This window comes from Cololabis saira, chromosome 21 (genome assembly GCF_033807715.1).
Source record: "Cololabis saira isolate AMF1-May2022 chromosome 21, fColSai1.1, whole genome shotgun sequence".
Taxonomy (NCBI): Eukaryota; Metazoa; Chordata; class Actinopteri; order Beloniformes; family Belonidae; genus Cololabis; species Cololabis saira.
This window is the reverse complement of record NC_084607.1, coordinates 34514451-34541787: the sequence shown is the minus strand read 5'-3', so window position 1 is coordinate 34541787 and position 27337 is coordinate 34514451. Positions and strand designations below refer to the sequence as shown.

Below are 27337 nucleotides of genomic sequence, written 5' to 3'. Positions count from 1 at the left end.
CTATTGGGTGGCTGGACTCTACCTTAGAGATAGTAGGAAAAGTTTGGCCTGTGAACACCTCAGTATCATCCCAGGTGTGGAGGAGGCTGGAGAGAGGCCTGGGCCTCAATGCATAGGCTGCTGCTCCCACAACCTAATCTCAGAAAATTGAAAGTTCATGGATGAGAAATATTTATACTATAAAATATATAGCATAAAAAGATTTATACGCTCCCTTAGAGATAGGGTGAGGAGTTCGGTCACCAGGGAGGAGCTCGGAGTCGAGCCGCTACTCCTTCACATTGAGAGGAGTCAGCTGAGGTGGCTTGGGTATCTGATCCTCCTGGACGCCTCCCTAGGGAAGAGTTCCAGGCATGTCCTTCCTCCCTAGGGAGGCGTTCCAGGCATGTCCCTCCGGGAGGAGACCCCGGGGAAGACCCAGGACACGCTGGAGAGACTATGTCTCTCGGCTGGCCTGGGATCGCCTAGGACTCCCCTTGGAAGAGCTGGAGGAAGAGCTGGAGGAAGTGTCTGGGGTGAAGTAAGTCTGGGCATCACTGTTGAGACTGCTGCCCCCGCGACCCAGGAACGGATAAGCGGTGGACGATTGATGGATGGCTGGAAATTTATACTAGAAAAAGAATTTTTTTTTATTTGAGAGCTATATTTATTACATCATAGCTGTCTTTTCTCGAGCTTAAAAATTATGAGCAGGCTTTGCAGTTAATTGCCCTTTGGGGGGGTAGAGTGACAGTGACGCGCGCCAGTGACCCCGATTTACAGCAGGCCCCCCTGCTGATGTGAAAAGGGCTCTGCTGGTGGTTAAATAGCAGTGGTTTCCCGAATCTCGCTCTCTTTGCTCTCCAACTTGCTTCCCTCTCCCACTGAGCTGTCTGTGAGCTACAAAAGCTAAATGCTCGTCAACACGGATATGAGGAGAGCAGGGAAAAGAGCCACTTTTCACCAGGACCCCCTGCGGAGCGTAACCATCCAGCTAGGAAAAGCTGGTCTGCCATAGAGAATGTCTTTCCGACTTTCCTCACCGCAAGGGAAACATCTACAGTCCTTACGTTCTGTAAGGGAAAAGTCGAGCCGCTACTCCTTCACATTGAGAGGAGTCAGCTGAGGTAGCTTGGGCATCTGTACCGGATCCTCCTGGACGCCTCCCTAGGGTGGAGTTCCAGGCATGTCCCTCCTTCCTAGGGAGGCATTCCAGGCATGTCCCTCCGGGAGGAAACCCCGGGGAAGACCCAGGACACGTTGGAGAGACTATGTCTCTCGGCTGGCCTGGGATCGCCTAGGACATCTCCGATCATCGTGAATAGTATCAGCCGAGGAGCCGTCCCACCAGTTGCACTCGTGAAAGCCCATTGGTTACCAAGAACTAGTGAACGCATCCTTTGTCCACCCAAGTTACAACGGTGTGACCAGCAAACGTTCTGACGCTTCGATGAGCAGAACGGGGACCTGTGCACAATGAGACGACGTAACCAGGCCATGATGACCAGGAAAAGGGGGACAGCCTGGCTGCCAGTGATGCTGCCTTCTCCGTCTCCGAGAGCCACAGGGAGAGAGAAAGGACAAGGGAGCCACTCACAGTTGAACCACCGGTGGGAGTGTAAAAATCAACAACCTGTGGATCGCGACCAGAACCATGAGTTTCACAACCAGCAGGACACCGCAGAGTACCTGGCCATCTCAAAGTAAGAGGCTTGTGTCTGGACAGAGTTAGTTTAAAGCAATTAGCGCTGAGTGTGTTTGGTGTTTTGTTTTGTTTATTACTGTGTAACTCACTGACGGTCCCTCAAGCGGGCCGACGGTCGTTACTCATTACCAAAGTGGTTCGTTCTCCTGTTTCCCCTTCAAAAGCTTAGAGCGAGTGTGCTGGATTTTGCTCCACACACTGTCTCCTGAGCCAGTTTCCTTCCCTCCATACTAACCCACATGGACAAGTTAGAATCCCACCCATCAGGCCTCCAATAATTCCAGTTACCACTGGGTGGAGGAAACCTTCCCTGCAGTTTTGAAAAAGCATGCAAAGTCACCATGTGACTTCGTTCCCCACCTGTGTAAGCTCCATCTTGCCTGTCTGCCTACGAGAAGCTGCATGGGATGAGGCTTGGTGAATCCAGAGTGGAAATGTCCTCTCATTTTGGGGACTAGATGTCCGTGGGTTGAGTCTTGAATTTCCTATGGTTGTCTGTTGACATTTTTGTGAAAATGATACAACTGGCTTCTTTAGAAGAAGTGATCTGTGTCTGACGAGGGAGACTTTTTGTTTGCTGGACAACACAAGACCGTAAGAGGCTAGTGTTTCAAGTGAGAAACTCCCCTCTTGAGGAGGCAGAGAAATGGAGTAATATAGTCTTTTTTATCATTCTAAGCCCTGAATGGAGGCATGGTTATCAAATGGGGTTAATTCACTGTTGAATGGTTGCAGATTACTTTTGTAATACTGTATTTGACCCGGATCGTACAGAAATGGGATTCTTGCCATTGTTGCCACAATTGAGCATGAGCTGTGCATGATTGGGTTGACTGTTACATGAGTATGAAACATATCAATCATTTGTCTTTATTTTGTCTGTCGTGAAGTCACGTACTGATGATTGACAGCTTCATCAGGTTGGGTTTCGTCCCGTAAAATCAGCGCTGCTGTATTTTGGATACGTGTTCATGAGCCTACTGTCAAATGCATGTCAGTGACATTTTACACAGAAAGGGGTGTGTGGAGAAGAAACAAACCCGTTGAGCAGTTCTTTTAGACAAGGGAACTCTGAGTGCACACCAGATGTGATCAGTGTGGAGTAGGGTTTTGTGACAATGAGTTATATATATATATATATATATATATATATATATATATATATATATATATATATATATATAGGTTCACTGAGGACTATTGTTTTACGTTGCAGGAGAGTTGCTGCACGGACAGTTTTGTCTGTGAGGCATCGGAGCATGAACGGCCAGGACCGTTATGTGACTAACCGTTTTGTCACTGGACCGTTATGTTATTAACTCGTGTGTTGTTACCTTCATAAAACCATAACCCACTTGGGTTGAAATAAGAAAACTTTGAAATAAGAAATCTCTGTGGTCCTTGACTAAGGTAGGAGACAGAATTTAACGGGTTAAGTCAGACCTCCAACCAAGTAACGTGACGGCGGGGGGGATCTGAGGGACATAAAGATAACCAACCCTAGAGAATCATTAAGTCAGGCCGCTGACCGGCCAGGGTGCAAAGGTCAAGAAGTGGGAGATCCACTTATCTGGGGAGAAGTCAGGACTCTGGCAGCCCTGACCCCTCTCTATCCCTGTTGACATCCAACTCAACTTCAAGTTGACAAACAAACCAGTACTCCCAGAAAACCTGTTCCCCCTGGTGTATAAATTGAGCCATGGGAAGTCCCATGTCTCAAACAGGAGGGAAGGAAGGGTATAGTACACAAAGTATCAAGTATTCAAATACCTACTTAAAATTTTTTGGCCAAAATCGAGAGAAGACAGACGCTCAGCAGGCACCACTTTTTGGTCCTGGCTGACCTCTTCTGAAGTCTATTATCGACAACTCCGACGACCTTTAACTGATGACAAGGATGTTTATGATGACACTGGAGTGTAGACTGTTTAATTTTGTTTACTGTGAAATGTTTTAAGCTTGAATGTGTCTCGGCCTTTTTAGAGAATAGGTGATCGCTCAGTAGGAGGGTTGGAGAGGAATTTTGCCCCATATATGGGGTTTTTCGCCTCTTCCTTGACATATAACTACCTGTTAACAAGCTTGCATTAAGTGTATTATAAGCTCCTCTTGCTATTTCTTAAATGTTTGAGGCTACTATTCTAAGCCTAATGGATGGATCTTAGTTGAAGTTTCAAAAGGACAACAGGAGGGAATTGTGAGGTTAATTAACCTTTAAACTTGTTTGGTCCTTACGAAACTGTCACATGCTCTGTCAACAGATGTCACAATGCCACTTCCTGATCTACTCAGGGGTTTTGGACTGTTCTGGTGACATCTGTCTACTGTGTGTCAGTATTCAATCACACATTATCACTTCCACCCATTGTCTACTGTTCACTGTTCATTGTCCTTATATGCTAATTTCCTGTCAATTTTCTTAATAAAAGCATCATGCAGAGGGGAAGCCTTGGGGAAGCATTTGCTGTCAGGGGCTCTGCCCCTGTTGCATTGCTCTCCCCCTTCTGCAGAAGTGCGTTAAAACCATTCCAAGTGTCTGTGTCTTTCCTCGTTACGAATTTATGTAATGTTGATTTAGACCTAACAGTTCCTCCTTTTGTGTGGCCTCATGTGGTGAGAGTCTACAGGCAGTTCCTGGAAGATGAAGGAGTTGATACCATTGGCAGGCCATCACGCTCACCTGACCTAAATCCAACTGAACATTTCTGGGACAGTCCATCTGATGCTACCAGGTTGGACTTCAGACTGTGTAGTAGCTCAGTAATGGCCTGGTCCAGATCTGGGAGGAAATACTCCAGACATTGTCAGACATGACAAAGATGTGGAGGCCACACCAACTATTGAGAATCATTCTGAGCTTCTGCTGTGGAATTTCAGTAAAATTGAATAATCTGGTCGATCATTGTTGCACTCTAATTTTCAGGGTGTGTTTAAATTCATCCCTCTGTAGGTTGATAATTTTCATTCCAAACTATGTGGCAGATCGCTGGTCTCTTGGAGGTTTACTGGTGGTTCCTGGAGTTTCCAACGGTAGATGGCCCTTTTATACTAGTACCTACTCAGCGCGACTCGACTCATCACGCCTCGTCTCGCCTCCACTCGCCTTGTCCTCGTTTGTTTCTAGATACCCAAATGAGAAGTGGGCGGGTTGGAGCGAAGCTGCTGTGACGTATTTGATTGTGTGATTAAAACGGAGAAGACAACAACACTAAAGATGTAGAACCTAGAGGAGATGATAAATGTGCTGCTGGGTCTGTGGCTTGTGTTTGTTACCAAGTTAAAAAATGAGACTGAAAGAAGCTTCAAGCGGCGATGCTTTTTTTTGTCTGTTTGTGTCGGCGGTGATGAAAAGTCACCTGGCTGAGAAGTGACCAAGCGCTTGGTAGATCTGGTGGTTCCTTATCGCCTGTCTAGATCCCTTTTTAATTCTCTCCTCAGCCACCAGGTTTATGAACATCTGCACCTCAGAGTTGGATCACCAAACAGACGTTTGCGCTGCCATTGCCTGTGGAATAAAATTGCAGCGAGCCACTCTTGCGCTGATTCCCGCTTCCTGATTAAAATGTCTGACGGCCCCGCCCCCCGACCAATCGGTGACCTGTAGTGTGGTGACGTCAGATACAGGGCCGACTCAGCACGCTTAGAATAGATACAGAAAAAGTATCTACTCGGCACGCCTCCACCCGCCTCCACCCGTAGTGTAAAAGCACAAAACGGGGGCGTGGTGAGTCGAGTCGCGCTGAGTAGGTGCCAGTGTAAAAGTGCCATTAGTGATCAGGACACAGACACCCTCTCTACTTTCAAGATGAGGATTAAAACTTTCCTTTTTAGTAAAGTTCATAGTTAATGCTGGCTCAGGTGATCCTGAACCATCCCTTTAGTTATGCTGCTAGAGATGCAAGCTGCAGGGAGACCTCCCATGATGCACTAGGCTCTTTCCTCAGTCTGTTCTCTTTACAATTTCTATTTAGTCTCTCCTACAGGTGTATTTGGACTAATCTCTCTGTGTTTGGAAGTGTGAGGTGACAGGAAAGAGACCAACAGTCAGCCCAGGCAGACTGGTTTTGGTTTTGATGGAGGTTGAGATAGACGTCCCCCCTTCCTTTCCGCTGTTGTCTCATGTGATCAGGATCAGGGATTTCACTGTAGTGAAAATGTTACGTAATCTTTAGCTAAGCTGTTGTTATTAACTGAGATTTAATAAAGTTTGAATCTGGACTGGAATTAATTGGATTAATGAATTGGACCACAACTAAACTGTATTGGGTTGTCTTTAATTGGAGTGTATTGGACTTGCTGTCTGTGAAAAGTCCCTTGAGATGATTCAATGTTGTGAAATGGTGCTCTACAGATAAAGGTGAATTGAATTGAAGTAATTATACTTTGTTCCACCAACTTCAGGAAGTGGGTCTGTGGCTTAATACAAAGCCTTTAGCATGCGTTAGCTCTGCGTAGCATCCAGCCTACAGCAGCATTGTTGTTATCACTCATTTTGGTAAGCCGGTATGTGGGAAGCTTACGTGAAGGAATTTGTTAGGCTTTAATCAGTGTAGTCAGGACATAATCCCAGTGCAGCTCATCGTCAGACACATGTATGACATCTGAGCTAATCTGTGGCGCTGCGGCTGTTAAACAAAGCTGGCTGGACGGTTCATGGATGCCATGCTCAAATCTAGAAAATATTAGCTGTGGTGATTCTTTAGCTGTGCAAAGAGCTTAAGCGGTGATATTACGTCTGGTCCAGGAACAATTTAATGTCAGAACCATTTAAACGTACTCTCTTCAAAGCAAAAGCGGGAGGCTAAGCTCTGATTGGCTGATAGTTCTGCGATGGCGACTGATTGTACATACCTCCACTTGTCAGACTTTAGTTACACAACGCAGGGGGAGGGACTGAGGAGGAAATCCTGAAGATGGATGATACAGCAGTGTTAGGGTGGAAACCAAGAAAATGAAGGGTATAACGTGAAGGCGGGAATAGAGGATTAGGAAATAAATCAGGTTATGTGTGTTCACACAAGGAATTTGGAAAACTGTTGACTTTCCCAAAACTGCATAGGAGGAGAAAAATGAGAACACAATTCAGGGGGTTGGTGGTGGACATTATATAATGTACCATTAGACTGTTTTCTGCTTCCTCACTTGCATGAAGCACATTATTCATGGGTTTGTGTGTTTAATCAAGACGAAAACTAACCTGGAGGCTGTTGTGTTACAAATCAAGTGAACAGCAGTCAGATGTTAGGGATCTCATGTGTAAGTACATCATTCATAAAAGTATGGTCTTCCAGCTGGGTGCACAGCTCATGTGGTACAACCGCAATTCAAAAACAGTTGGGACACTGGGTAGAAACGTAAATGAAATATTTAATTTATTTTAATTGTAACATGACCTTTGTAGGGTGGTTTGGATGTATTATTGGAATGATTTCTGCCGGTAATACTGGCACTTTTCTAACATTTGTAATGGCAAACAATCAAAGAAGCGAGAAGAGAGTCACATGAGTCACATGTTCAACAACATATGCTGGACTCCAATTGCTCTTACCAATACGTACTGCAGGAGACAGAAGTATAAAGGAGGAGGAACTGTAGATGGAGGGTTTGGATGAAATGAGCAGGGACTTCAGACACAGTGTTCATAGAAAAGTAGGAGGGACAGCAGACGGGACGTTCATAGTAAAGGAAGATGGTCTGCAGACAAAGCGTTCAGAGTAAAGGAGAAGGGACGCAGTAGACACATAAGAGCAAAGGAGGAAGGCCTGCAGACTACATAAGCATTAAGAGTCAAGAAAGACTCACTGCAGATGGAGCATTCGGAGTTAAGGACGAGGGACTGCAGGTCGAGAGGTATGACTAAAGGAAGAGGCATTTCAGACAGAGCTTTCAGATTAAATCACAAGCAGGCAGTCCGAATGTTCAGAGTAAAGGAGGAGGGTCTGCAGACAGAGCGTTGGGAGTAAACCATGAGGGTCTGCAGATGAAGCGTTCAGAGTAAAGGAGGGTCTGCAGAAGGAGAGAGATGGGTGTAAGGAGGAGGAACTGCAGACAGAGTGTTCGGACAAAAAGTAGGAGAGACTGCAGACAGATATTAGAGTAAAGGAGGAGGAACTACTGCTGGACAGTTCAGTGTAAAGGACGAACTACAGACGGAGCATTTGGAGTAAACAAGGATGGTCTGCAGACAGCGTCTTCAGAATAAAGGAGGAAGGACTGCAGATTTAGAGATAAGCTAAAGGAGGAGACATTTCAGACAAAGCTTTCAGAGTAAAGGAAGAGGAACTGCAGACCGAATGTTTTAAAGTTAAGGAGGGACTGTAGAAGGACAGAGAGGAATAAAGGATGAGGAACTGCAGAAAGAGAGATGTGAGTAAAGGAGGAGGGACTACAGATGGAGCGTTCAGAGTAAAGGAGGGACTGCAAGGAGAGAAAGGGAGTAAAGGTTCTGTATGTTACTGACATTCAATCGTTGGTTCAGCGATTGTTCATGTTCTCCACTGAGAGTTCATCAGAGTTGCCTGCATATAATTGTTTCAATACCGGTTTGAGAGCTTAAAGAATAATAACAATGGTGCATGTGATATTGTCAGCTCAGTTGTCTCCAGGCAACACAACCAGCAAATAAATAAATTAATGGATATTTCAAACCTTCTTTCCTGTTACACTGTTGTACTTTTTGAAGTTTCTCAGGTGATTTCTGTTTTAGTTTTCTGCACTAATTTATTCTCCAATAAAGGAAGTTCCCTTTGTGTAAAAAGCATTATTCGGTTCTTCCTAAGTATCATAGTGGTGTGACACAACTGTAATTTGAAGTCAAGATTTCTAAGCTTTAACTCAGAGGTTTCAACTGCAAGTGGAAAATGATCATCTTCTGTTTGACATCCTTTTTAAGTTCTGACATCAAAAATTAAATTGAACATTCCACTACCTGGGTTTATTTAAAACTAAAAACACAATCTGAACAGGATTTATTCAGATAAAATATTTGGAAACACCTTGTGTAGCCAGATAAATAATGAAGTTACTGTGGTGTTGTCATGGTCTTAGGATGTTGACGTGGTCTTGCTCCTTTGGAGTTAGGTTTTAGCTTTGTTTCTTACTTCTGTTTTGGTTCAGGACTCTTGAGTTTGAGTTCTTTTTTATTTTGAAAGTGTTTCCGGTATGTAATGTCCTTGGACTGCTCTCAGCTGATTCGGTCCACCTGTGTCTCCTAAGCTCAGCGGTAGGTGTGTATATGTAGTCCTGTGTTTTCCTTTTTCCCTTTCTAGTACGTTGTCATTTATCAGACGTTCTTCTCGGGTTTCCTTATGTTATTGTTCCCCTATCATTTTTTTTATTTGCTCTGGCAGCACCGTTTGTTCTACAGGTTTTGTTCAATAAAAGGAGACCATTGATGTTACTCCTTTCTTCTGCAACTCCTGAATCATAATGGATGTAGTAAACTACTCCCTGGGGTAAAGTGTATGGGTTTGATCCATAATGATTAAATGATAAAGCCTACTACATGGTGTCATAGTGCTTAGACTTCATCCTGACAGCAGGTATTTAATTAGTAATTGTGCAGAGGTCACTTTTTCATAAAAATATTGCTTTAAATAAGCATTACTGAAATAAAATAGCAGAAAGCTCTTATCTGTATTATTGTAAACATCCCTGAACTCGTGCAGCACCAGGATGCAGCAGATACAGAAGGTTATGGGTTTCTTTAGGAATTGTTTGATGATTTATTTTATTAGGGCCCGAGCACTGACAGTGCGAATGCCCTGTTGTATCTGTAGGAATTGTTCTCGTTCTCGTTTTTCTTCTGACGAAATGAGGGGCTTTTTGCCCCCCTAAACGTGCCCCAAAAGTCACCAAAATTTGCACGCAAGCCAGGCCTGGCAAAAAATTTGATAGTTAATGGTTTGCATTAATGGGCGTGGCCTAATGGCTCAACAAGCCCCACAATATGGTTTGGCCTACATGCACGAAAAATCGGTACACACCTGTATCATGCCGCAACTTAAAGAAAAGTCTCTTGGCCGAAACCAAACAGGAAGTCGGCCATTTTGAATTAATCGTGTAATTTTGGCGCAATTTATGCCATTTCTTCAGCCATTAATGCGGCCCGAACCGTAATGTGCACCCAGGTGTGTTATACATCAAAATGTGCATCTCCATCCTGCGACGACGCGCATTACTTTTCTCAGTCAAAAGCGTTACCGTGGCGACGCTAGATGCCAAAAAGCGCGCCCCCCCTTCATCTGATTGGTCCATATTTGATAGTTCCTACTTTCTGCCATAACTTTTGAATGGCTTGATATAAAGACTCGTGGGTGGTGTCATCGGACATGGTTTTGAGTCCTTGACCATAATTGGTGCAAATTAGCCCCACCCCTTCTTCTGATTGGTCGATATGTGATAGTTCCTATTTTCTGCAATAACTTTTGAATGGTTTGACATAAAGAGTCATGGGTGGTGTCATCGGACTTAGTTTTGAGTCCTTGACTTTTATTTGTGAAAATTGCACGCACGAGGGCCCGTTCATCGCTGCTTGCAGCTTTAATTTTTTCTTAATATCCTTGATGCTCTTACATCTGAGGGGACGAGTTGATTTTGCACTGACTGGAAGTGTGAGTGTTAGGAGGCCATGATCCCCTCTTGTGTTAGAGGGGAACATGCTTAAGCTAAGCCAAATATGCCTTCAGCACATTTTGGGTTTTGGCATGAGTATTACATTGTTCCCCAGAAAAATACCTAAAAATAGAATAGCTTATTTCAATTGTTTGTTTATTATATTTTACAGTCATTTGTAAAAGCCTAAAAACCCTCTAAAAACCCTCTCTTTTAATTCTGTTTTTTTGTGTAAAAACATAATAAAATCATTTTTTTGTAGGGATGTTGCAATTAGGTAAATGCAACTTCAGATGAACAACAACATAACTTATTTTTGTCACCATGCCGTTATGTTTTTATCAGACAGAGGACAAATGTGAGGACATTTGTCTGACGGTTAAAGCTTGGCTCAAACTGGGTCATTTGACAGGAAATGACCACAAATGCAGCAGCACACCTGCTTAAAATGGATCAAAAAAACAAAAAGGTTTTGCAATGAACTGGGCAAGGTCCAGACCTGAACCTGATTGAGATCCTGTGGTGGGACCTTAGGAGAGCTGTGCAGAGGTGAATTTTAAAAAACCTCAATGAACTGAAGCAAATTTGGAAAAAAAATGGACCAGAATTCCTCCGCAACCATGAGAGTGTGATGAAGTCAGACAGGAAATGTCTTCGGTGAGTTACTGCTGCTGACGGTGGATCTACAAGCTATTGAACCATGGGGATGCTTATTTTTTATGGCTTAATTTCTGTTAAAAAACATAACTGCATGAGTAAAACTGTTATATGTTGTTGTTTCTCATAAGGTTACCTCCTCAGACTGAACCTGATCATGTTTCATTCCTCCCACCCATCAGAACCACAGACCAGATCATTGAGGATAAGTGATCTCTGTGATGACATCAGTGAGAGGACAGGAGGAAGGAAAGAGGATTTCTAACAGCCCCGCTGGAACTATCAAAGCAAAAGCCTGCTTACAACTTTGAAAAGCACGTGAACGTCACCTCTTTAGGTGTGCTTCATTTATCCTCCCTTGAAACTTGGCGAGCAAGCCAGGAGAATAAAAACACCAGGTTGTTAGAGCAGATAAATGAAACACACCTGTTTCCTGGAGGCAGTATTTGTGGATTTAAAGATAAGCAAGCTTCATTCTGAGCCACCACCGCTCTTCAAACTTGTTCTACTACTCACCTGCAGACATATCACATTTCAGGAAGGGTCATCTGTCTGTCTGCTAAAGCTGATTGTTCTGAACAAATCCGGTCGCCAGGAAATCATGCTTTCAGGGAAGCTTAGTTATGTACAATGTTTGCTGACCTTCTAGAGCTGTATTACCTTTGGTTCTGGTTTGGCACATTTTTCCACACCATGTGCAAGTTCTTCATAAGCTGTCAAGGATTCATGCAGCGCTTGTCACATGGAATCACTTTCTAGAAACAAAGGATGTTTTCCAGACGACCGGCTGCTCCGTGTTTTGTTGCATCTCTATGGAAGCGCAGTCAGTGTACCAACCCAGCCAATCAGAGAGCCAGATTTACACGGAGACAATAGGTGTCAAAGCTTTACTAAACTACAGAACTGCTCCTGACTCCTGGACCAGGGACAGGGCCTATGCTGGCTGGGGTGAAAAACTGACTTCAGCTCAGTTTCAGAGGAGGAAATGGGAAACTAACTAACCAGGAAAACCATCCTGGAAAAACCAGTGCACGGCAGCCGCCACCGTCACTCTGGCACTCACAGCAACACAAACCCTCGCATGGTTCTTCCTTTTCATCCTACAACTCACCCAACACTACAGAAAAAAACACTCACGTTGCTTCTGATTCACAGTAAAATAATATTTGATCAATCTGCCCTGGAAGAATCTGAACCCCCAGTTCTGAGTCCAGCTCAGCAGAACTACTTCATCTGTAAGTACCAGAGTGAGAGGAGGCTGGCTGAGAGGATGAGAAGGAGGAGGACGAAGAGGAGCAGGAGGACGGGAAGACGGCTGCACATCAGACGCAGGGACAGATGTATGGACAGATGTTCAGACAGACACATATACAAACAGAGACAGACAGACAGACAGACAGACAGACAGACACATAGACAAACAGACAAACAGACAGAGAGATGACTGTAACGCAAACCAACAAGAGCCAACACACAAACATGAGCTGACAGAACCCGATACCATATCAGAACCGTATCAGTACCTGATGGGGATCAGGTCCTCATCAGGTACTGCTCTCGTCGGTTCACATCTCTTTCCACAAACACAGTATAAACAGTCCAGAGTCATCCACTCTTTCAATGGTCCACATGTGCTGGAGATGTTTCCCGTCTGTGGCTCCTTGATTCCACCTCAGTGTGTGTGGAAAAGCCAGACTACCGTAACATCTTGCCCTGACTCTGTTCCCCCCTTCGTAGATAGTAACAGAGGTGAAACAAGTTATGTGTGAAATGGTGACTCTGGGAAATTTTGCAGACATCCTCATGGCCCTGTTACAACTCTCCAGAGGATGAAATTACACACATATACGGGCACAAAGACAGATGAGCTACTGTTGGAGCCAAAACGTCTCAAAGAGCATAGGTTTGGTCCCCAGGCACCGCAGTAAAAATACCACTGTTTTCACTTCCACAGTGGGCAGAGGCCAGCTGGACCGATTATACCGACATAGTCATTCAATTAGGGAAACTAGCTGATCAACAAACCTTGTTGCTGAGCAGCCTGGAGGAGCCATCATCTCCTGAGACATACCTGTCAACTCTATCCTGCAGCAACAGCTTTACGAAGGACTGCAGTGGAAAGAGCCAGATGAAAATGCATGAAAAAAGACTTCAAACCAGGGATGTGTGGGATCAAACGAGGGATGAGGGAGATCCAAAGAGGGACCCATGGGATCGAACTAGGAGATGTGTGCGATCGACTCATAGACTGTATAAAACAATGGATGAAGCATTAGGTCAGGTGACCCATTGGTTTCTGAAGCGCAGGTTTGAAGCCCGCTATTGACATTTCTTGAGAAGCCAATGGGAATACACCCATCACATGTCGGTTAAAGGTTGCTTTGCCAGCACCTTTAGCCGAAGCCTGGGGAAGTATTTGCAGTGCTGCCATCAGATGTTTAAGCAACAAACACAAAGTTTGCTTTCTTTTGAGGGCAAGAATAAACATGCTCTGATAGATGTTTATTCAGCTTTATTAAACTAAGTAGCTAAAGAGGTGACAGCTAGGCATTAGCTACAGCCAGCTGTCAATCAAAAGGCTACCCTGTATTCATGCATTAATTACTGACTTTATGAAAAGTGTACCTTATAAGCAGTACTCGAGTTGTAAAATTCTTTTGACCGTATTTATATCAGGGGGGATGCCATCCTCCCTCATCCCCCCTCAACTCCAGTACTGCTTATAAGACACATTAAGATTCCACACACAGTTGTTACAGGTGTGAAATCAATCGATTGAGACCAAAGTGGTTTCTTGAACCAGTAAATATGTTTATTTTTGCTCAAAAGTTGGACATTTTAATATGGGAGTCAGTTGAGACTGACTCGCTTTTGCAGCCGGACTCTAGTGGTCAGTCGAGGAACTGCAGCAAATGTTGGTTCTGCACGAGCCTCGACCTGGAAGTTAGGTGGTTGGTGCATGAGACAGAAGAACCTCCTACTGTAGTCCAATATTCTTTCAGAAAACAACTTTTGTGAAGGTTTTCCTGTGTTTTTTTTGTGTGTAAAATTTAGACAAAGAATAAACACAGCCATTCCAGTTTAATTATATCATATAAGATTTAGTCCATGTTGTGCACCTCTCGTTTGGTTTAGTGCTCCTATTGGTCGATCTCACCTGTGACGGCTTCGTCTCGTGCATTTTCGTCCAAGTGATGGTGCTTTGGTGCTTCACACACCACAGAGGACAAGAATGAGGTCAAACCTGAACTGCTGTGTCCCAAAGGAACAACCACCTTAAACATCAGCTTCAGTTTCATTTGAAAGAATACTTGATTATCTTTAGGAGGTGACCACTCACACAAACTTCCATTCTGGTCCTCTCTTGAACAGCGTATCACTTAACCCTGCGTTCACACTGAAAGCGTCACGGGCATCATAGGCAGCCGGCTGTCATTCATTTTCTATGAAAACGCGCGTCGGGAGGCAGCGGGAGCAGCAGAGGCAGCGGAGGCGTCGGGAGCAGCCGGAGCAGAGCGTCAATTTGAAGTTGAAAAATCTCAACTTTATGCAAATGAGCTGCGGCGACGCCAAGGCAGCGTCCAATCACAGACCGGGATTCCTGAAGCAAGAAGCCTCAATGCAGATTGTACTTTCCTGTACACACAAACGTACATTCACATGCGTACAGGAGCAGAGCTGTGCACTAACAAACTTATTTTATCAGGAATTAATATATTTCATCCAGCAAAATGACATTTTGCTGATTTGACTGCTGTTTTTACCTGAACTGATCACGTGAAACACGTAAGTGATAGTTAAGGGGCTGGATGGTCCCAACGATTTTATTTGCTACATTGATCCAATGCAAAATAATTAAAAACCGTGCTTATTAATCACAAAACACAGTTTAATCATCATGACCCAATCCGCTCCGACCCGGTGTGTCAGTGATCAGCCCAGATAGACTGCAGTTTCGCCTGAATTATGGTTCCGTGTTAAATCGACTGCGTAGCCGACGGCGTAGGGTTCGCGCACCCCTACGCCGTCGGCTCTGCGTTGGTGTGACGCGGCCTTGAAGGTTGATTTATGGTTCACCGGGACCAACGGCTCGCTGGCAGTTGATGTTGATCGGCCGACAAAACTTGTTAAGGAGCATCAAACTCACTCTTATCTACGCGGAAATAACGCTAAAATATAAAGAAGGCGTCCCAAAGTGTGATTTATGGTGAAATAGGAAACTGAAGATGTGCACACTATATGAGTAGGCTGTTCCCACTGTTCCCTCCACTTCTGCAGCGCAGCGTTAGCCCCGCCCACTGCAGCTTTAGCCCCTCCCACTGCAGCTTTAGCCCCGCCAACCGCAGCTTTAGCCCCTCCCACTGCAGCTTTGGCCCCGCCCACTGCAGCGTTAGCACCGCCCACCGCAGCTTTAGCCCCGCCCACTGCAGCCGTCTACAGTACATGCAGCTTTCAGCGTGAACGCAACAAGCAGCGAGATGCTGGCGTCAGGAGATTTTTGACGCTTTCAGTGTGAACGAAGGGTTATAGATACGATATCACAATGATGGATCCAGTCCCAACATTGCCTATTCGGTGAAACTAGCTCACAGAGTCACAGCACACATGGCAGGTGAGACAAAGGGAATGAAGAAAGTGATGGAGGAAGAGAAAATGAGAACCCATTACCCTAACACTATGACCGAGCAAGAGTTAGCGGTGGAAAGACTAACCCCACATCTGTAGGGAGCCTAAATAAATTGTAATAGTTCCTTTGTGCTGATTTAGTTATTGTTAGTTTTATCAATAACTCATTCGGTGATGAGAGACGACAGGAACTTGTTGGTGACTGTGGACCACAAAGTTAAGGATCTTCAGATTGTGGAACGCTGTAATGCTTTGTGAAAACCCACACTGGAGAGGGAATACTGCTCCTTTCTGGGATCACTGTGAGGTGATGTCTGACGACAACCTCATATCAGAAAAATAAAAATAGAACGATATGGGGAACGAAAACAAAAAACATGATTCTTTCTTTCTTTCTTTCTTTCCAGACAATAAGATATTTCATGTTTTTTTCTCATCAGCTTATTTTCATCTGTTCATTTAACCACTTTGTAATATTGAGATTTCTTCTGATGACGCCTAAAGGCATTCATGCATTGAGGATAGAAAGTGATGATGGGTTTCAGGTGGCATTATTGTAAATTTGTGTTTACACTGTTGCCTATAAAGTTTCAATCATTTTGTGTTCAAAAATATTCCTCTATATATTTATCATTTCATCAGAAGATGTAAAAGAAATGCTTTATTCCAGCTTCATGGGCAACATGTTATTTGAATGTTGCAGTGGCTGATACAACCACACAAATGTATCATACACCCACATCATGCACAGTACACACACACACACACACACACACGCACGCGCACGCGCACGCACGCACGCACGCACGCACGCACGCACGCACGCACGCACGCACGCACGCACGCACGCACGCACGCACGCACGCACGCACGCACGCACGCACGCACACACACACATACACACCTGCAGAATGCACACATAAAACAGGTACTTCAACAAGCATCCATTAAAGGTCTCATATTCTGCTTTTCAAAGGTTAGGTTTTAATCTTAAACGGTGATATATCCAGTGAGCAGGGTGCCATTTTAAGAGGTGAATGATTGATTAAGCAGTCAACAACTTTGGAGAGCATAGTCATACTTGAAGCTTCCAGAGACGACTTTTTGCTTCCACAAACATCAATCTGTAACGAAATCTCCAAATCGGTACTGTAGGCGCCAGTCACAGATCAACGACGCTCAGGCATCTATCCTCACGTGGGCTGGTCAGCCCCTTTCCCCATAGATAAGTTCAAAAAGAAATATCCTCCAATTGTCACTGTGGCAATGTTACTAGCAGTATTGCGTCTCTGGTTCAGGAAGGTAGCCAATATCAGCAGTGAGCAGGGAGCAGTGCACTGCAAAAACTCAAAATCTTAACAAGAATATCTGTCTTATTTCTAGTTAAAACGTCTCATTTTTAGTAAAAAAAAAATCGTATTACACTTAAAACAAGACTCATCACTGGAAAAAACAACAATTATCACCTGTTTCAAGTAGATTTTCACTTAAAATAAGTAGAAAAATCTGCTAGTGGAACAAGATCTTGTCCCACTGGCAGATTTTTCTATTTATTTCAAGTGAAAATGTACTTGAAACAGGTGAAAATTCTCAAATAACAAGCTATTTTTCTGGTAATGACTCTTGTTTCAAGTGTAATGAGATTTTCTGACAAAAAATTTGACATTTTAACTAGAAATAAGACAAATATTCCTGGTAAGATTTTGAGTTTTTGCAGTGTGGACGAGGACTAACAGTGTGCTCACTAGAGCACACAGGAAACAGAGGGCTGAACACACCCAGAGAGTTTTAGAGTCACAATCAAAGTAAAACAACTGCTGTGACAATGAGTATCAAAAGTGATCAATGCTGCAGAAAATGGAACCTTTAATAAGTTTGAGCTTGTTTAAGCATCAAATAGTCGCTCGCCCCTTTCGATTAGGTGTTTGTTATCTCCATTTGAGGCCACCAGCCAGTTAGCTCCACCCCTGTGGCCTTTATTCCACCTTGCTGTGTGTTGTGTGAATGGTGCAGATGTTGGAACGTTCGAACACCCTGTTCCACAACTGTGGTATCTTGGGAAGTAAAAGGTGGTGTAACAGGGCAAAATGACAGCTGGGTGCACTGGTGATGAAGAAAAGTGTAACTGGGGTTTGAGGATGGCTGCAAACTCAGCACAGAAGATGAAATCAATTCATTACACTGCAAAAACTCAAAATCTTACCAGGAATATTTGTCTTATTTCTAGCTAAAATGTCAATTTTTTGGTCAAAAAATCTCACTACACTAAAAAGAAGAGTAATTACCAGAAAAATAACTTGTTTCACCTGTTTCAAGTAAATTTTCACTTGAAATAAGTAGAAAAATCTGCCAGTGGGACAAGATTTATCTTCTCATTACAAGCAAAAAAATCATGTTCCACTGGCAGATTTTTCTATTTATTTTAAGTGAAAATCTACTTGAAACAGGGGAAAATTGTCAAATAACAAGTTGTTTTTTCCAGTGATGAGTCTTGTTTTAAGTGTAATGAGATTTTTTTTTAACTAAAAATTAATTCAATTCAATTTTTCAATTCAATTTTATTTATATAGCGTCTAATACAACAGATGTTGTCTCTAGACGCTTTCCAGAGATCCAGAACATGAACATAAACATAAACATAAACATAAACATAAACATAAACCCCCGAGCAATTATTATATAAACAATGGCAGGTAAAAACTCCCTTAGTGGGAGAAAAGCCTTAAGCCAAACAGTGGCAAGGAAAAACTCCCCTTTAGGAGGGAAGAAACCTTGAGCAGGACCAGGCTCATAAGGGGGGACCCTCCTGCCGAAGGCCAGACTGGGGGAGTCAGGGACGTCGACAGCACACAGCAGGCAGGTGGAAGCAGCAGCGGGATGACCAGAGGTGGGGGGGGCGTCAGCAGCACACAACAGTCATGTGGAAGCAGCAGCGGGATGACCAGAGGGGGGGGGGGGCGTCAGCAGCACACAACAGTCATGTGGAAATTAGACATTTTATCTAGAAATAAGACAAATATTCTTGGTAAGATTTTGAGTTTTTGCATAGTATAGGGTCCCACATGATTTGGGTGAAATAAAAAATTAATTAATTAGTAAAAAATAAATAAATATATATACACAAAGACATGGACACAAAAAACAGTGAACCACTCAGTGAACCCTGTTGCTTAGCAACTTGGAGGGGTCTCCACCAGCTGAAGCTGTTCCTCTTCCGGTGGTAATATTACAAGTCAAACATTACAAGTATGTGCTGGATGTGTCATGACTGTGACCTCCGCTGTTGAATCCGAGCTGAGCTGTGGGTTTCGAGCACCATGGAAGGAAATTCTGGGTAATTTATGTATTTTTCCTTCTCTCCGCATGTCACCGTGAGCATCAGCCAATGAAGCACCGACCAATGAAATTATACGTGGGGGACGGCCGGAGCACTCAGCTTATTTAGGCAGCGAGCAGGTTGTTAATTGAATGACGAAGGCACTTCGCAGGCACCACCCATCCAGTGTTAATACAATGCTGCTGTGTGAGCTGCGTTTTCGTGAAAAGACACTGAGGACATTTTAGCCTCTTGCTGGGATCCCTGTGACTACACCGCTGCAGAGCGGAGGTGGGATGAAGAGCAGCTCTGCAGTACGTCCCCATAGCGCCGTAGCTGTACAGAAGTACTGGCAGAAGAAACTTGGCGGTGTGTCGTCTGACTCTGCTGAGGACGATCATGCCGTTCGGAGACGTAAATGTCTGCTTGTACTGTCATGAAAAGAACTTTAAAACCTGACTCAACACTAACGAGAACAGTCTTTATATCCTGTTTAATTTGTGGCAGAAGAAGCAAATGATCTCTGATGAATCGTGGGCCACAAATTCCCCTAAGAGACGGTTTATCCACCTCAGTGCAGAGTCTGTCTGATCTGAATTATTTCACTGATTAAGAAGAATATCCAGACTGAACTGGTGATAGTGAACAACCGAAACTGATGATAATGAGCTGTCACACAACCGTGGCTTGTGTTGGAGAAATGAGATTTTTTTTTTAATAAAATCTTTATTTTTGGTATAATTAAGAATTATTCAACCTTCAAATCTAAATCTGATTGAGTATTAGGGTACCAAGACAGAGTCTATAAAGCTTAAAACTAGCTATTTCTGCATTAATTTTTCATTAAATGTGGGCAGATCTTCATCTACGTCGCAGTAACAGACAAGCGCAATATGTTCAATATAATAACACAATCGGTTATAATTTCCGTGTCTTTATGGAACAAACCCGGTAGGCATTGACAGTTTTTGAAAAAAAAAGTGTGTCCTTGGAGTTACCAGCATGTTAAAGCTCCTTCAGCAGCAGAGACAAGATCTCCCCGTATCTCTGGATCAATGCTTCTCAACGCTCAGGATTTCTAAACTACTCCTATATCCTCTTTCCAGAATTGCTTCAGCTCAATCACATTTACAGGATGTCTGAATGAACGGCTGTCTGGAGCCCATTTCATTCCTGAAGCCAATACTGCGCTGGATTCATTTACATATTTAGACTCATTGTTCGGCTGTATCGCCCAACTGCTACTGAACTTCAGTTGGTGAAGCTACACCGTGACATTACCCTGGATGAGATATCAACCTTCTACTAAGCTTCAAGGTGAACAGACATTCTGAGAAACTTGGGGACTCATTGTTCCCCTGTGATGGCAAGTGGGCGAAGCAAGCCCAGATCATGATACTTCCTCCACCATGCTTCATCACTGGGATGAAGTTTTGATGTTAGGTTGTCAATTTTTGCTCCACATATAGAGCTAAGTTTGTTGCATCAGTCCACTAAACATTTTCCTAGCAGTGTTGCGGGTCACCAAGCTGCTCCTTGTCAGACCTTCGTCTTCCTCTGGTGTTCCTCACGGATTTCCTGCCTGTTGACTGATATCTGTAAGTGAACTCATGGATAGAGATGTTTCCAGTTCTAGTGACGTCTTCAAATCTTCACCCGTTACTGGTGGGTTCTTCTAAACCTCATTGAGGAGTCTGACTTTTCTTTGGAGTCATCTTGGTTGGACGTCCAGTTGTTAAACTGTCTCCATTTCTAGACAGTTTAACTGTGGACTGATGGGTGATAAACACTCAAAGATGACTTTATCCTTCGCAGCCGTCTTTAGATATTATGCAGTTTATTAACTTTATCACATCCTGTCTGTCTGTTATTGTGACTTAGATTAAAATCAGATCACATTTGATGGTAAATTAACACAGAAAACCATGTTATTATGAGGGTTTACGTAGTTTTTCTTGCCTTTGAATGCTAAAATCGTAAGTATTTTGTCTTGGAGTTTTGGCACACTAGTGTGCATGTTGGTAATGAGCATGCTTTGAACATATGTTGTTGCTGCTTTCGTACAGCTCACGCAGTACATATGGGGCATGCATCACATGCATGCTCCCTGCTGTTTTACAGGTACCAGCCTCCCTCCTACCTTTGCGAACGTTGCCGTCTGAGGTGCGCTGGAACTCCCCAGCGCTCAACAGGAAGCAGGCCCGGTCGTGGGGGTAGCGCTCGCGGCTGGTGGTGGAGCCCAGGCCCCCGGTGGCCGGGCTGCGCTCGTCTCCAAGGACCTGGTCGATGGTGGGACAGTCCTCGTTGGCCAGGGCAGCAGCGCTGGCCGCCGCATCGCCATTCTGCTTGGACTCTGAGGAAGGTTCAGGGTTCAGGTGGGGGTGATGGTCACCAGTGATGTGGACGAAAAGAAAGGAAAATATAGAGAGTTATTACTGAGAAGAGGGGATGAAGAATGAAAGGAAATCCAAGAAGAAAACAGAAAAGGTAAATGTCATGAAAAGCAACCAGAAAACAACACTGCAAAATACCTGTGAAGTGATGACAGCAGCTACAGAGACCCATCAGAACTCAGTGTCCAACTACGTCAATGTTTCATATATTGTCTCTTTAAATCTGTCCCTTTCTGGGAGATTAACACCTAGTAAGTTCTCAATGTTTCTTTCGAGAGGTTTCCCAGCCTCATATGTTAAGACCAGCAACAAGTGACAGATTATGCCATTTAATTATTTACTTACAAAGCTAAGTGAACCGTGATCACATGGCTTGAGTTCAGCATGAGTAATTTCAAGCAGTGGGTTCCTGTATGAAATTGTAAGACATGGGATCCACCTCCCGCCTGAAACAAATCCGATTCCTACCCTCAATGTGGACAAAACTCTTGCTTCTTTTGTACAGGGTCTGCATAGACAATAGCAACAGACCTTGTACCCCACACTTCTGGAACACACCCTAAGGAATATCTACAGAGATGTGGCTAGTTACCTTTCCCAAATCCACAAAGCGTATGTGGACCGGTTGGGTAAACTTCCATGTCCCTTCCAGTACCCCTGGTGATGGTAGTCTGTCCAGTGTTCTCCCCCCTGAATCTAGGTTTCAGCAATCAACTAAGTTTTCGTCTCGTGTACCCCTGCATAGACCTTACCAGGGATGGTGAGGAACTGGATTTCCCTTTAATTGGAATATACCCCTACCAGCCGATCAGTTTGTTAAATGTAGATTTTAAATTGCTGTCTAAAATGCTGACCCTACGCCTGGAAACTCTGCTACCAACCATTATCTCTCCCCACCAAACTGGATTTATTACAGATAGGCACTTTTTTTTAACTTAAGACGACTTTTTAATACAATCTATCATCACCCCATGACCTCTGCGCCAGAAGCTGTAATATCATTAGATGCTGAAAAGGCCTTTAATCGCGTGGAGTGGAGGTATCTATTTTTCACTTTAGAGAAGTTTGGCTTTGGTAAGATTTGTGTCACATGGGTGAAGCTACTTTATTCATCCCTCGTAGCCTTGGTAAGGACAAATAACACCCAGTCAGAATACTTTCCTCTTCATCGCTCCACCCGCCAGGGTTGTCCCCTCAGTCCCCTCTTGTTCGCCTTAGCCATTGAGCCCCTCTCCATTGTGCTTCGTTGTGACCCCCACATTACAGGTATTTTCAGGAATGGGATGGAACAGAGAGTTTCTCTTTACGCGGACGATCTGCTCCTTTAGATTTCAAATTTTTCCATTTCTATCCCTGCGGCTCTTAATATATTTAACTCATTTGGTGCAATATCAGGCTACAAATTAAATTTAAATAATTGGAATATACCGTCTATTACTTCTTAAAAAGGGTAACCGTGACCCCTGTCTGCCAATCCAAATGAAATTAACCCAGTGTCCATGTGATGTTGCAATGTTGTTCAATTGATTTTTTTGGACACTAAAATATCTATCCCTGTGCGTGGAATAGCGTTGCAAGATCCACCTTGAGCCAACCCTTGGGGAGGGGCTCATCGCAGCTGGTGGTTTGGCCCTTACCCAAGGGGTCCAGCCTGGCTCAGCCTGAACAAGCTACATGGGTTCACCCTCCTATGGCCTAAGCACCTGCAAAACTAACCATGTAAATCAGGTCCGAAGTCTTTTGGAAAGAGCAACTGAAGGTGCCAGCTTTGGTTTGGCTGACAGAGCTGGTTCTTGGAACATGGAATATCACAATGAAGCCATCCAGAAAAAAATCATGTGGCCAATATAGGGCTGCAACGATTCGTCGACGTTGTCGACAAAAATCGATAACCAAAATTGTCGACGATGAATTCCATTGTCGCCAATTGTTGCCAGACGTGTTTTTCCAATGGATGAGGCATCTCACTTCAATACAATCTCTGCCGAGAGTCGCGCATGCAAAATAGCGGTAGCAGGTAAACAAAAATGGCGGCGTCCTGTACAGCAGCTGCGCGTAATAAAACTTCAAAAGTCTGGGAGCATTTTAGCCTCAATACGGCGAATAAAAAGGTTACTTTCAAAGTTTGCAATGCCGACCTTGCTTATCAGAGGAGCACATCGGTAATGCACGAGCATTTGAAGAGAAAGCACGTCGGAGTGTTGAACGAAACGGACTCGCCTTGGTAAGATATTAAGCGTATTTTGGCTTTAAAAGACAGCTGTAACGTTATGCCTGACTGTGCCTGACAAAAGTATTTTAAATTAAATGCATGCAGTCCAAAGAAGTTGAATAAAATATCTATTTTTCATTGAAGTAGCCATCTTCCTTGCGTTTATTATCATTTGCCACATAATTAAAGCAACCTCATACTAAATTTAAGAAAAAAAAATGATCCGATTAGTCGACTAATCGTTTCAATAGTCGGTGACTAGTCGACTATTAAAATAGTCGTTAGCCCTAGGCCTATATAAAGTAACCCAATGATTCAACAGCTTGTAGAGATACCATCACAAGGCGGGAACTCTCAGTACATGTTTCCTTCAGCAGCAGTAACTCACTAGATTTGTCCAAGCTGACTTCCTCATGGTGTGTGTCTCATGGTTTAGTAGGAATTCTGGTCTTTTTACAACATTTCTTCATGTGTTGTGATTTTTTGCCCGTTTTCCTTCGTACAGAGCGCAGCTATGTCACTCAGCAAGCCCTCGGGACCGCGCTCACTGCACATCAATCATAGTTAGCTTTGCTCCCAGCTCCTTCAGCCGAATCCCGCCAAAATATTTGCAGATCTTCCTTCAGACCTTTACAGCAGGATACACCGTTTGATATGTTGACTCGACAGTGAAATCAAAAATGACCGCCCCGTTTACCCGATGCTGGGTTCGTACAAATGGATAGTTGAAGGGCGGTAGCTCCACGATTACAGATAAAGAAATGATAACGACAGGTGATTGGCTGAGCCAACTGCCAAACAATCATATAAGAAATAAAATTAATGTGTGATATAAACTCCTGCCATGGTACAAACCAATCCCAGCAGTTTTTCAACCAGGCTGTAAATGTGATTATTTCTGCTCTAAAGTGGGACATTTTAACATGGAGATTGACTTTCTTTTGCAGACGCCACAATGGTCAGTCGAGTAACTGCAACAAAACTTGCAGGAGCATCGATGCGGAAGTGAGATGGTTGGTGTTTGGTTGCAACAGGTTCAGAACTTTGTGTGTCTCTGGAAGACTCTGGTCTGAAGAGGAGTTCATCGTCCACTCAATGACTGACAGGTGTCCAGGTCCAGACCATCAGAACTATGATGGCATGGACTTTAACATCTGATGGCGCATTACCACTAGTACCTACTACGGGTAGTAGCAGCACTGAGACAAACTAAAAAAATGAAAAAGCGTTGCCACTTGAAGCTTCTCTCACTCTCATTTTTTAACTTGATATTGAACACAAGCCACAGATCCAGCAGCACATCTATCATCTCCTCCAGTTTCTACATCTTTAGTGTTGTTGTCTTCTCCGTTTAGATCACACAATCAAATACGTCACAGCAGCTTCTCCAACCTCCTACTTCTGATCTGGGTGATGAATTGTTATGGAAAAGAAACCAGGCCGAGTTGAGTCGAGCTGAGATGAGATGAATAGAGCCCAGTAGGTTCTAGTGGAAAAGCGCCATAACATGCTCATTGAGGCCTGTAGGCTCTGATATGGAGCTCTTGGATTTTCATGGTCTGATCTGTGATACATCTGCTGGGAAAATTGACAACTGTCTTGAATGTTTTACACTTTTAAATTATTTTTCTTACCTCGAACCTTGAACTCCAGGTAATGTAGAAATGGTTTTAAATCCCTTTCTAGAAATATGTGCAACATTAATTGCTTCTTTAAGACCACTGCTGATGTCAAACTACCAAAACATCTGCCTTTTCTAGAAGTCTGCACACCTGCTGCAGCTCTTAGATCCTTCGGAAGCATTAAAGGGGTACTTTGTTTCACAGGCTGCTTCCAAATTTGTTGTAGTTTAAGTTGAATAAATAATAAAATAGTGGATTCATATCATGCCACTGTAAACAAGAAATGTTTTATTGCTGTTGTATGTCCTGAAACACAAAACTGAACCTGCGAGCCCTAATCCCAAGTCTAACCTTCACCAAACCTGACCCTAAGCTGAAGCTCCGACATTTTGTGGTTCAGGTGGAGCACATTATGAAACGCAACTGGACTCAGGGCAATGCCCTAATGGGGTAACGGAAACCCAAACACTTGCATATCATGCATATGAAGTAAGTGTCAATCCAGACCACTAAGCTGATATTAAATGAGACTGCGCTCATTAATATTTCAGGCAGAAACAATAAATGTACAGTATATGTGCAGATGGAAATCTGTATTGATTTTATTCAGGATTGTTTCAACACAGCAGCTTCTCCCCACAGACATACGAAAGACTAATTAAGTACATTTTTGACAGAAAGAAGCAGGTTTTTTCAGTGTTCCCATCTCATCCTAAATTAAAGTCTATTTTAGAATACTCTTCTCTGGGAAGTACAAGGACGTCCGCAAGTTATTTACGGCTTTGGGATCCGTCAGAAAGTTTTTACAGCAGTTCAGTGCCGAGATCAAACTGTGGTCAACATTTCCACCAGCTAAAGAAACGGTGACATCTATGTACAGTGATTTCAATAAAGGACACTTAGTTGTAGTCTGAACCAAAGTCAAGACAAGGCCATGAAATGGGCGGGATAACCCTAAACCTCACCTGTACAAACAAGGAGACACAACAGCAACTCTCACAACTCAAACCTTTTTGGAGGGGGTCCATACAATGAAATTCCGCAAAATCCATCAATCCACCCGTCCATCCTTGGTTTAGTGCATGACATCACAGATGCGACTTCACAGCGGGTTACGCCCACTGAGTGTCAGAAAGACTGAGTGTCAGAAAGACTGAGTGGCAGCATAAACTTTCAGTTTGAGCAACTGGAAAACATCTAAAATGGGAAAGAGCTGTTGTGCGATCGACTGTACTCATAGATTTAGCAAGAAATCAGAGTTATCGTTTTACAGACTGCAGAAAAATAAGCTTAAGAGAGACAAATGGATCACTGCAATTCACAGAAACAACTGGATTCCAGGCACCGAAACGTGGATTTGTGGTTCCCATTTTGTATCAGGTAATGTCGGATTTTTGGGTAGCTAACGTTAAACGGTCAAATCATAAAGTTCGGTGTCCTCATCACTTTAATTTCTACAACAAATCCTGCCTTGAAGTCGGACCAAGCGTCAAGACTTTTGTAAGCCTTCAAGCTTTGCTTCGTGTATTTCCCCGGCGTAAAAAATTCAGTACATATAAATATCACGAAACTGGATTTGTGATCAAATATTCATGTCCATGGACCACTGGTTCTTGGGGTAACTGTACCAAATATTAATGTCCATGGACCACTGGTTCTTGGTAACTGTACCAAATATTAATGTCCATGGACCACTGGTTCTTGGTAACTGTACCAAATATTAATGTCCATGGACCACTGGTTCTTGGTAACTGTACCAAATATTAATGTCCATGGACCACTGGTTCTTGGGGTAACTGTACCAAATATTAATGTCCATGGACCACTGGTTCTTGGTAACTGTACCAAATATTAATGTCCATGGACCACTGGTTCTTGGTAACTGTACCAAATATTAATGTCCATGGACCACTGGTTCTTGGTAACTGTACCAAATATTAATGTCCATGGACCACTGGTTCTTGGTAACTGTACCAAATATTAATGTCCATGGACCACTGGTTCTTGGTAACTGTACCAAATATTAATGTCCTGGGACCACTGGTTCTTGGGGTAACTGTACGGGTCACTGTCAAGTCCAACTGCCTTTAATTTAAGCCGATAATCAGCTGTTATCCCGTCTTCTCCACTAGTTGTAACCATTTTTACTGATGTTTTGCCACTCAGTGCGAGTAAGGGGGCTGGTCCAGTGGGGAAGTGACGTCAATGCATTCC

General features: G+C 43.6%; 1 protein-coding gene across 4 annotated transcripts in view; it reads right to left on the bottom strand.

Moving 5' to 3' along the window:
- The window catches only part of LOC133421863 (potassium voltage-gated channel subfamily C member 1-like), a 102419-nt gene that overhangs the window by 22425 nt on the left and 52657 nt on the right, over window positions 1-27337 (bottom strand). For all 4 annotated transcript variants that reach the window (XM_061711652.1, XM_061711650.1, XM_061711651.1 and 1 more), the window contains exon 4: window positions 21037-21249. In XM_061711652.1, coding sequence (XP_061567636.1) covers window positions 21037-21249 — 213 coding nt within the window. The remainder of the gene's footprint in view (window positions 1-21036; window positions 21250-27337) is intronic.